Source organism: Micromys minutus (assembly GCF_963924665.1).
Source record: "Micromys minutus genome assembly, chromosome: 8".
NCBI classification, from domain to species: domain Eukaryota; kingdom Metazoa; phylum Chordata; class Mammalia; order Rodentia; family Muridae; genus Micromys; species Micromys minutus.
The window spans coordinates 13,032,569-13,044,759 of NC_137977.1; the positions used below are offsets into that span (position 1 = coordinate 13,032,569).

Below are 12,191 nucleotides of genomic sequence, written 5' to 3' on the forward strand. Positions count from 1 at the left end.
GTATTTTTATTCCGAATAGGAATGAAATGTTTGAATATGTTCATTCTGACCTCTATGAAAAGTAGAATGTTGAGGAATTTTTGTGGGAACAAGAGAGGGCAGGTAGGAGGCAGTGACAGTAGTTCTGGTGAGAGAAAAGATGATTTGGATTTATGGCACATTGTTGTTTGGAAGTTGTTGGGCTGTAGGTATATGTTGAAGGTTATGCTATCAGAATTTTCTGAATGTGAGATATGAAATAAAAGTCAAGGCTAACTCTGATTTGATGATGGCTCGAGCAGCTGTGAGTCTGGGAAAGGTTATATGATGAGTCATCTTTGAGGTGAACATACAGACTTTAGTTCTCAGGTATCTTACGTATGTCAGGGTTGACTTTTGCAGATAGGCTTGGGCTAAAGATTAATTTGGCAGAAATCAGCTCACTGATAGGACTTGAAGACAGGAGAATTGAATAAGATCCCCAGTAGAATAAGGAAAGAAAACACTCCAGATCAGGGGTCCTGAGAATCTCGAAGTGGTAAGGAAAGGCTAGGCTAGAGGAGTTGAAGGGAAAGGAGCAAGAATTGTTATAAAAGTCATAGGAAACTTGTGAGCATGCTATCTTATGAAGCCAAGCAAACAAATCTTTAGTGAGTGGTAATTTATATCAAATGCTATTCATTAATCAATGCAAAGAGCCTATTCATTAATAGGTTCACCAATATTGGGGTATTAGAAATAGTTTTGCTGGGTTGATAGAGTCAAGGCTTGATTGGGATAGGTTCATGACTGTTTAGGAGTGGAAGTGGAAACAATGGAATGTCTCTCATGAGACATTTTGCTGTAAAGGGGGAAGAAATATAGTAATAGGATGCAGGGTTAAGGGATTTATTTTCCTTTTTTGAAAAAGTAGAAGATAGTACATCTTTAGATGCTAATAGGAAAACTTATTAGAAAAAAAAGGTTGATTAAGGAGAACAGGATTGAAAACATTAGCAACAATATCCTTGGGGGAAAAGGTGTGTGTGTGTGTGTGTCCATCTGTGCTTGTGTAAGATCTCCATTGCTTATAGATTGGGGGTGTGAACACTTCTGTTAGTAAGGAGGTCTTTATAGTTTCTTTTTTTTAATTGGATATTCTCTGTATTTACATTTCAAACATTGTCCCCCCCCCACTTCCATCCCCCTACCCCTCTCCTTATAGTTTGTTTCTTAAGGAATAGAAAACAGATTATTAGCTGGGAGTAAGAGTGGTGGACGTTCATCAGGACTGTGGGAGAGAGCAGGGAGTGTTGGAGCTTATGAAGCTCAGTAGGTTCCCATTTCCATTCTGGGTCTTCCTGTTGTGAACAGGCTCCTTTGTGAATGATCTAGAAAAATGACCTGTTTGCAAGACATCCATGGAGGACACCCTGAGTTTTAATTATCTCACAATGAAAAGCACTGCTGTTTGGAGCATATTTTGTACCATTGCCTTGGACTATTTTTCCAGTTTTTTTTTTTCTTCAAGTACATTTCAGACATTATTTATTGAGTGACTACTATGTATAAAGGCTCAGTGTTAGACTAAGAACATAAAGTAAAAGAGAGGTTTTTGCTGTTCAGGAGACCATATGTTTCATAGAGCTATTTTGAAATGGTGAATTTAGAGTAGCTTCTTTGGAGTAGTAATTATAATTCTGCAGAACTGTCAAAACTCCATCCACTGTCTGAGGAAACTGGGTATTTATTTATTTATTAATTTGAGACAGGGTTTCATGTAGTGGATCTCCTGATCTTTTTTCATTCTCTAATTACTGGGGTTAAACTTGTACCTCCATAAAAGTTTTACACTTGTGGTGGATAGCACATGTGCTGCAGAAGGCTGTTAGAAACTACCCAGTAGCTCAGACAGATGCTGTCTGACAATTCCTCCCTTTCTTTTACTGTGGGTGATAGATCTTAGGGCTTTGCTCATTCCAGGTAAGCCTTCCACAGCCCCAGCCCTTACCCAACTCAATCCACCTCCCTTGCCTTCTCCTCCTCGAAGACATCTTAACTCAGACTGGCCTTGAACTCATTGTGTAGTCGAAGCAAATCTTGAACTCCTTCTGTCTTCCCCAGTAGCTAGAATTATAGGCTTGTATCACTAAGCCCAGCATATTGCTAGGCAATTCCAGTTAGTAATTCACTAGGATTGATGTGAAACTAAAAGATTTATTTATTCACTTTATTACTAAATTACAGTGTCATATATAGTTATAGTTTCTTCTACTGACCCCAACTACTCCTTTTTTTTCCCCTATTTACTTTTTGGTTCTTTTATTAGCCCACAGAACACCATTGGGGCCTTCTGTATGATACTGACTTTATTGATGTGTGTGCATGCACATGTGTGGGCATGTATTCATTTGTGACACGAAAATGTGTCTATATTTTCTGAAATTCTCCTTTTGAAATTGAAAATTGTTTTTTTTTTTTTGTTGTTGTTGTTTTTGTCCTAGATTTTTTTCATGGCTCTAGAGTAGGAATTCTTGGGACATTTCATAAATGTTCTGTTTGTATGAATGACTTGCCGTAAAATGTTGTTTGACCTTCAGGGCTAGTGTCTATTTTGAAATGATTTATTTTTCATGCCTTGTGTATGGTTTGTAAGAGGAAAGTAGCAAAATAGCAAAGTTCATATCACAAAAGTATTGTGTTTGGGAAGTGTGGGGAGAAGATCTGGGGACTGTTTGTAGAATACCCATTCTGCTTTTATTTTCTAGATTGTAAGAAGAAAGGTCTAAATTCCAAGGTCAAAAGAGATAACTTACTGTGCAGAACAAGGGCGGCCCATGGATCTTAAGTGTTCTATAGTACTTTCCTTTATGTTTCCTCTACAGTTTCTGACGAAGAACAATCAGTAGTGTATGTTCCAGGTATGACTGACACCTAAAGTTCTTGAAGCTTCCCTTGTTTGTTAAGTGTCAGGAGAAAATTAAACATTGGGACAACTTTGTATGTGCAGTTGGATATGAAACAAGTCATATGAACACAAAATATTTTCAAAAACCAAATTTAAAAAGCAAATGTTTTTAAATGTTTGACTAGATCCTCTTAAGATCTGAAATAGTGGCTCATTGTAGGGTCTGGCTGGGCAAGTCAGCACTTATGGTTTATAAAGTGATTCATTTATTAAGAGATTCTTTTTGAAAATTTATGTTTCATATCTGAAAAGAAAATGTAAGAAGTTGATTATTGATTGTTCAGTTGGAAGAGTAGTCAAGTGGATCATTGAAGATATTCTAGGTAGAAAGCCTATGGTTTACAGATGTCCATAGGACCTAGCTGAATTATTGAATTATTTCTTTAACCTTCTTGTTACACACACACACACACACACACACACACACACACACACACACAGAGAGAGAGAGAGAGAGAGAGAGAGAGAGAGAGAGAGGAGTTTTGAATTGAAAAAAGTTAGTAAGATCGAATTTTGAAATCTTGTTTAATAAACATTCTTAGGAATCTCCACCGAAGGAAATACAAGATCAAGACTCAAGTTGATAAATCCAAAAGTTGATGTCAAAGTTAAGGCTTCCAGAGTGACTGATGCTTCTGTCTCCACGGAGTCTTTAAAGGGTACAGGAGATTCAGTAGCAGAACAGGTCAGTAACGTTTTAATTATTTGTTCAGGTTTTTGTATGTATACATGTCACTTGTGTGTGTGTGTGTGTGTGTGTGTGTGTGTGTGTGTGTGTAAGGGGGTGGGGGTGTCATGGATGCAGAAGTTAGTTACCTTCATCTACTACTCTGTTCTAGCACAAAGGAAACACTGTGTGTTCAATCCCTAGCTTCCCATAAGCTGAGCATGATAGCAGTATATGTCTACGATCCAGGCCTGTTCAGGCAGAGGTGGAAAGATCAGCTCAGAGTAACCTGAGGTTACCCTGACAACAAACAACAACAATAATAAAATGGCTGCTAAGATTGTGGCCTATGTGCCAGACTTGTTTGGTGGTTTACTCTCTGCACCTGTCTTCGCTGCTTTTGTTATCAGCCTCTTCTGTTGCCAAGCCCAGTGCCTTCAGCTTCCCAGTTTGACTTTTTCAGTCTTTAACATTGACTTTGTGCTCATCTTAAAAAATTGGCCTATAGCATTATATGCTTCTGATTTTCTACTTGTCTTTTTAAAATGGCAATTTAGATTTAACTTAGATTTAAATATTAATTAAAAATTTAAAATACCAATGTCTTTTATTTTAAATGAGTTTTAAAAAATTGAGTATTTTATCTTGATTTTTACATATCATTATAGAAAATTTTAATCATGGAAAACATAAGGAAGTAATAAAAACCTAAGCCACCAGTGTAGTACTGCATACTACAGAGTTCTGAATCTTTGTATTTCTCTAACAGAGTGACAGACTTCCCTTTCTAATTTCCAGATGTTTCCACAAGAATGTCTGTAAAGGGGTCTTAAATTGATCATACCAAAATCCAAATTTACTTTCTTTTTTCTCTTTGCCTTTTCTACCTTACCTATTTCCAGGATTCATTTTAAGGATCTTTCCTTGTTTTGGTAGGTGAAAGGCTATGTTAAGTCACTTTGACCTTTGCACAAATGTTAGAATTAAGACCAAATGTACCTTTTCTGTGTTAAGTATGATTCTCTTGCGACTCCTAGAATTTCATTGCTTTAAAGACCCATCTGGAATTGATACAGTACTGGAGAAAACCCACTCTACTACAGAAAAAAAATAACATAGCCAGGAATCCATGTTTGCACTCATTCTGTTATTTAGCTGCTATAACTATACACTCTTAATGGAGAACAGGAGCAGAGTGTGAAAATGAGATAGGTACCAGGTAGAAAGTTCTAATTGTATTCTTGGCATGTGAAAACACTGTAGGAAAATTGCAGTTTTACTTAGATATGGCCATTCAGAATTTTGATTTTTAAAAACTGGACAAGCTAGCCTTTATATATATCCTAAACAGTCCTGGGGCTACAGTGTCTTCCAGAGACATGTATCAGTCTAAGGTTCACCAGGGAAAGGTAAGTGTGCTCTAGTAGTTAGCAGGCATATCTTCTATTTCTGTCTGTGTGTGGTTTCCATAAATTCCATAATGTCTACTTATCAGTTCCCTAGCATGTCTGGATTCCACTGTAGGTTTAAATGGAAAACATGTCTAGTAATCAACCAGATAAGTAATTTCTAAGAAATTTTACTTTCCATGTTTAATTTGATGAATTTCTATTAAGTAGTTAAAACTTGTTTTTAGTAACAATAACCAGAAGATGTTTTATTCTAGAATTTCTGCAAGAGAGGAATGAAGAGTGCATCACTGAAAGATTTATGTCTTGAAGACAAAAGACGAATTGCCAACTTAATTAAAGAACTGGCCAGGTGAGACAAACCTTATATTGCCTGCAGCTATAGGTGAGACAACTCATTTTAAGAGCAGAATATTGATAGTAAATGTGACGTGCGTGGTGGTTTGAATAAGAATGGTGGTACCTGTGGTCACCAGGGAGTGGCACTGAATGGATCCGGAGGTGTGACCCTGTCAGAGTAGGTGTGTCCTTATTAGAGAAGAATGCCACTGGGAGTGGCTTTAGCATTTCAAAAGCTCAGGCCAGGGCCAGAGACTGGCTCTTCCTGTTGTCTGAAGATCTCAGTGCAGAACTCCTGGCTCCTTCTCCAGTACTGTGTTTGCTTGTGTGCTTCTCTGCATTCTGCCATGCTGACAATGGACTAACCCACTGAAACTATAAACAAGCCACAATTAAAATTATTTTTAAAAATAAGAGTTGCCTTGGTTGTAGTGTCTCTTCCTAATAATAGAACACTAATGTAATTATGCCATTAATCAAATGGAAACAGACTTAAAAAAAGATTTTGTATGAAAGACCTTCAGGTCAGGGATTCTCTGACCCTCAAAGTTCTCTGCACTCTGACTCATGAAAGGCAACACCCTAAATCACTTACGAGAAACGGTCTTGATGCAAACTGCAAGGGGATTTTTATTCCAAGTGCGCTGGGGCCTACAACCATAAACCCCTCAGGGGTAGAGGACTGCGGACCCCAAAGGAAGAATCGGGGCAGCTTTTATAGGGTTCACAATAAAGATTGCCAATCATGGCAAAGCCCGTGAATCACGAACCAATCATTTCATAGTAAAAGCCTATGAATTCATGGACCAATCAGTTCCCTATAGTCTCAGAGGTCTGTATTTGCTGCAGTCTCCTGAGTGGGTATGGCAATGGCGGTCAAGATATGTCACTTGGGCCGGAAGTTTCTATTGTGCGAACAGTTTGCAGAGGCCAGATAAGCAGTTAGTCAGCTTTTGTCTTAACTTCCTAGGTCCAGCTCCTGTATCCAAGGGCCTGTCCTACACCCTTTTCCCCAGTTTCATACAGAAAGCAGGCTCCAGAACAGCAAGGAGTGTGACTTTATACCAATTTATTTTATTTCTGTGATTCCTAGAGTCTTGTATTAGAATAAAGTTCAAGTTTATTGAGTCAAATACTAATAAAAAATAAGTACTGACTTAAATAGGGCTGAAGGAAGCTTATTCTTCACTAGGAAATCCAATGTACTGATAACAATAAACCACTTTGGAATATATAAAGTAGCCATTACAGTACCATGCCACAGTGGAAGGAGGCACACTCCTCAGATGCAACTTACTACAGTGGTACAAAAGTACATTAGAATAGTTGCAATGAGTCTCCCTTGCAATATTGCTACAGTTTTAATACAAATTGTCCAGAGTCCCATATGTTAAATGCTTGTCCCCTAGTGCAGTAATTTTGAGGTAATGCCTTGTAAGAAGGTGATAGGTCAAAGAATGTAGGCCTTTGAATGTATTGGGGCAATAATGAAAGGATAAAAAATATAGCCTAACCCCTTCAAGGACCCCAAGCTACCTCACTCTAAAGGAGGCTTAACCCCCGCTCCTAAGAAACCCTAAATACCTCAAGTTCCAGACTCTATCTCTGCCAGTACATAGAAAGATGTACTTTTTTTATTTCTTAAAAAAAAGAGAATAACTTTTTATTCTGAAATAACTGTAGATTTTATTATAGCTATATTAAAAATGTAGAGAGAACTTATCCACTCTTGGTAATGTTTTGATTGACTACAGTTATATCCTTACACCCAGAAAAGTGACGTTCACAGAACTGTTCGTTATGTGCTGAGATCACCAGCTTTACATGGATTCAGTATGGATTCATTAAAATCACTGTAGTAAAAGTTACAAGGATGGTGCATTTCTTTTGTTCCTTGAGTTACTGGGAATTGACTTTAGGACCTTTTATAAGATAGGCAAGTATTTACCACATTATTTGCACATAAAATTTTGTGTCTATTTACACATATGTAGGTTTACTTAGAAGCCAGTAAAGAACGTTGGCTTTACGAGAGAGCTGCAGTCACAGGTGGTTGTTATCTACCAGACATGGTGCTGGGAATCGAACTCAGGTGTTCTAGAAGTGCAGCAAGCACTTTTATCCTCAGCCTCAGCGCAGATAATTTAATTTCTACCTACTTCCCTAACATGAAACTCCTAATCTGCTGTTAAATTTCTTCTCTATCACCAAAATTGTAGTATGTCAAGAAAACTATATAGATGGGATCAGATATTATGTCACTTTTTTTTTTTCAGATTGATTCTTTTTAGTCAGTATAATTCTTTGAAGCCTTCCAAGTTCTAAGTGTCTCAGTATTTTTTTTTTCACCTTTGTTTTCCTTTTGGAGTAGAGGTGTTCATCTATTGGAAACATTGGCATTCTAATTTTTGACAGTTACAAATGAAATTGCTACAAACATTCAAGTATAGATCTTTATGTGCACATGAAAGTTTGCTTTCTTTGGGACAAAGAGCCCATGTGTATCTCTCAGTGTGAGCAGTGTGTACTGCAGGCCTCTGCGTGTCTTCACTGTGCCCACATGTCCACCGTGTTGTCATTTCTTTCAGGGCTGTGCATTCTTTATAACTCCCTGTGACACTTCACACTGTAGAACTTCGGGAGCATAATGATTTTTTTGTTATTTTTTTCTTTATCAATTCCTACTTTTGTTCTATAATGGTCAAATAACTATTAAAAGCACCATTTTGAGGTTTCATGGTCTAGAATGTGGTTGTTCTTGATGAATGTCCTGTAATGGTAACTCTTAGCTTGCAGTGAGGAGCTTTTTTCCTTTGTTTAGTTTTCTTGGTGTCTTTGTTTAGTCATCTTTCATATGGCTAATGTTTCTTCTTGGTTGTTATTCCTTACTGGAGAGAAACCTCCATCAGTGTGCTAGAACTCCCATTCCCCATTGCAGTCCACCAGCCCCTTTCCACAGACACCTTTTCCATTTATGCAGCACACTAGCCCCGGCTACTCTCTGCCTTTGTCTCCCTCTTCCCTCTCTGGTTTTCTTTGAATTGAGTTTTTCTTAGTATTTGAATGTTCTCTTTCCTCTGCTTATGCTTATTTTATGCCAGGCCATCCCTGGGGGAACGTATCCTCCTTACTCACCACAAGCTCTGTCATTGCACAGTAGCCTCTGCTTTCTTCACAGCTCTCTTCTTTTTGCCTGTATTCTGGTGCTGAACACAGGGTTTGTCCCTTCTTAGCTCTTTATGCTCTGATACTCTGCTTTAGGTTAATTTAGCATGAACACTGTGCTGATTCCCTATTGGCTAACCCTGTATAAGTCTCACATCATGCTTTGGAATCGTAGTCAACATGCTAGCTCACCTATCTCCCAGTTCACCTTACTCTGTTTAGGCTCCAGTAGAGCTATCTCCCCATGATACTCCTTTGTCCTGCTGGAGTCTCCACCTCCTACTAGGCCTCTGTGTGAATACCCTCTCACACCTACCTCCCTGGGGGCCTCTGTGTGAATACTCTCTCACACCTACCTCCCTGGGGGCCTCTGTGTGAATACTCTCTCACACCTACCTCCCTGGGGGCCTCTGTGTGAATACTCTCTCACACCTACCTCCCTGGGCACTGGTCTTCTGCTCTGAGCAACCCCTCTGTGCACATGTCATTTTTATATGATTTAGATTATGACTGTCCCAATTCTTTCATTATTCAAGAAGAAAATAAAAAGTAAAATAGGAAGGAAATGAAAGCTCAGATTTTATTCTGAAGAGAAAAAAATGTGTTCTTTATAAAAAGGATGTTTAAATGTAGTTGCTTATTCATGAAAAAACTTTGCTTTACAAATCACATCATAAAGTAATGAAAAATCTGCTGCTTTTCTGTTTGGCTTGCCTTGTCTAGTATATCATTTCTTTTTTAAATCAATAGGCTCACTTTTGATTAAATGGAGAATTACGATGGAGTATTAATAGAAAATGTTAGACTGAGGTTTTAAAAGCTATCTTAATTTGAATCTTTTCAGAAGAGAACTTTGCCATGAAGAATTACATTTACCTTGTATAAGGTCAAACCAAATAGAGAAACATGCCAGAAGCATTGGGAAATGATATATTTCTGTGACATATTTAAGTATACCTACTTAAGCTTTGGCTCGAATGCAAATCTTCCAGCATTGTTTAGGCACCCTGTCACTGAGATTGCTTGGCACCCACCACTGGCCATTGGCAGCATACTTTCAAAAGGATGTAGAATTCACTATCTCTCAGAAAACCACAGAACAAGTACTTTTTTTTCTTTTTAGTTACAGACTATAATATAAAGACATAGTGTTAACATATTTTTAAAATATTTCTTTTGATGTTTAAAGTGTCTTTACAAGAGCTATTCCTAAGCCCCGTATCTCTCCTTTTTCTGAAGTAGGATCTTGACTTTGGTAATGTTATGTGGGAAAATGTACTTGAATCTTGGACAGAGCCATATAGAGACTCTGTATGTGAACCTCCTGTTTCATATCTACACTGATGCTCTGTAACAAGAGCTTAGAGAAGGTCCACATATTTGCCTTCATATGTGGATTCTAGCCTGAAACATCTACATGGGAGCAATTGTAACTGGATCTTGTTTATATGTGTATATGTGTAAAAAGCAGAAGGAAAGAAAGATTTAGATATTGAGGAAAGACAGAATCTAGGTAAAAGTTGTGTGTTGTGAAAGAGAATATAAAGCTAATTGTCCTCTGATTTTAACACTGTGATAGCGTTTTAAAATGTTGTGGTAGATAAGGCCATAAAAATATAATTAATGTTAAAAGTATAAAACTCTAAGGTAGAGTTCCACAGCTTCAAAAGGAATTTTCTAGCTTGTCGATGTTCATTGAGACATAAAGACGTGGGTCTAGGCATGTGCTTGTTTGAGGATTTAGGCTGTTATAGCTACGTGGTATTTTTCATATTCAAGTTTTTTTGCACTAAATTATTTTTATTTAAAAAAACATCAAAAGAAAAGGTTCCTAAAAGATGTATATGAATAAATGTTATAAAATAAAATTTATCATTGACATAATAGGCTAGAAAAATGAATTTATTCAAATACAACAAATAAAGGACAATAGTTTTAATCAGAGGGTATGGAATGCCTCATGTCTTAGATGTCAAAGTGTAGTGGCACACACAGTGTAGTGAGTGGCACACACAGTGTAGTGGCACATGTTTGGTTCTAGCACGAGGGAAGGCAGAGTTAGTAAGGTCTCTTGAGTTCAAGGCCAGTCTGTATTGGGGAAAGTATCAGAAAATTTAGAGACTGTACATACCTTTTTTTGATGTGCACACATGTAAGAAGCTTTGGTTCTCAGTAAACCTGCTAACATTATTCTGAAATTTATTTATAGAAAGGCATGATGATTAGACAGCATAGATAAGTACAATGCATCCCTTATTCCTAGTGAATCTGAGTGAGCAGAATTGTGCTGGCAGGCAAGAAAACAAACACACTTTGAAATTTCCGATATTAAGTGTATGGGTGCACTTCCTTAATAATTACATATATTTAGGGGAGTTTTCCATTTGTGTTAACAGCATTAACAATAATAACATATAGGGGCAAACTAAAATTTAGAGGCTAATGGAAAATGCAACAAAGAGAAATTCTGTTGATGTGAATTATGTCGCTTGCTGAAGAATATAAATATACTGAGGGATGAGTTGACATACGGGTTTCACGTAAATGGAGGGGCTTCCCTTGGATATCTAGTATTGAGTTACATGTGCAAAAGGCAAGTGGGATATTGTCCGAGTTTTCTTTAGATGGATTTAGGATAGAGAGAATTCTTGTTATAGATACTGAATATGACCTCAGAAAATCTTTCACAGTAGGATTAATGAGTTATTTGTGCAGATGGGAAAGCAGCAGCATATAAACCTAGACAGTGAGTTGTTTACAGATATTACAGGCTTTGCTGAAAGATAGTGACAGTCCTCTTATGTATGCTCTTGTTTACTGGGACCTTTAAGGTAACAATGGGAACTGTGCTCTAATAGCTGTCGGCTTCATTTTTGTAGGAAAATACATTTCAACATGTTAAAATAATTGTAGTCACAGTTGCAGTACTGACTGAGAATGAACTCGATTCTAGAACAATCTCAAGGCCCTCCTGTTTGTCCTCTTGTCTCCACTGTTGCTTCATGCGCTGTTCCCAAGAGACTGCTTGTGCTGTAACTTATTTGAGGACAAGTTTTTTTTTAGGCCCAGATACTCTAACTTTTTCCTGAGGACAGTTTGCTAGTTCTACTTGACATTTCTGAGATAGAAAAAAAAAGCCCCATTAGTTTCAAACTATAAACTGAGTAGTAGTTCATTAGGTCATTATTTCATTTTCTCCTTTAAAAACATAGATTATACTGTTAGGTAAGAATTAAATGGACATTGCCCTGAAATGGGAATATTAGATTTTGATTTTTCAGTTACTTATAGTTTTTATTTTCTTTTTGAAGCTTTTATGGAATATTTTGGGGCTGGGGATAGTCTTTTAATTAATTGCATAGAAAATGTCAAGAAAAGATGGACCTTTAACTTTATGTAGATAGAAAGTCATTAAACTTTAACTGGGATTTTATAAATGTTCAACAGTGTGTATTCATCAATTCCATTTTACATGGTGCATTCTGAGATCTGCTACTCAAAGAATAAATTTTGACTAATTACTGTGCATTTAACAGTGTGTCTCATAGTCTGACCAGACTCTGCCTCCTGCACAAAGTTTGTTTTTCTGTAATAAGTACATTTTCCATTTTGTGTAACATTCACACACTGCCATTAGTAGACAATTTCCTCACTTAGATGGATTTATTCAGACTCATGCTCAACC

The 12,191-nt window shown here is 37.2% G+C and overlaps 1 protein-coding gene across 2 annotated transcripts in view; it reads left to right on the forward strand.

Annotated features, from left to right (window-relative positions):
* KIAA1328 overlaps positions 1-12,191 on the forward strand; it is a 251,252-nt gene that overhangs the window by 3,752 nt on the left and 235,309 nt on the right. For both annotated transcript variants that reach the window (XM_080920366.1, XM_080920367.1), the window contains exons 2-4: positions 2,844-2,879; positions 3,469-3,611; positions 5,260-5,354. In XM_080920366.1, coding sequence (XP_080776492.1) covers positions 2,844-2,879; positions 3,469-3,611; positions 5,260-5,354 — 274 coding nt within the window. The remainder of the gene's footprint in view (positions 1-2,843; positions 2,880-3,468; positions 3,612-5,259; positions 5,355-12,191) is intronic.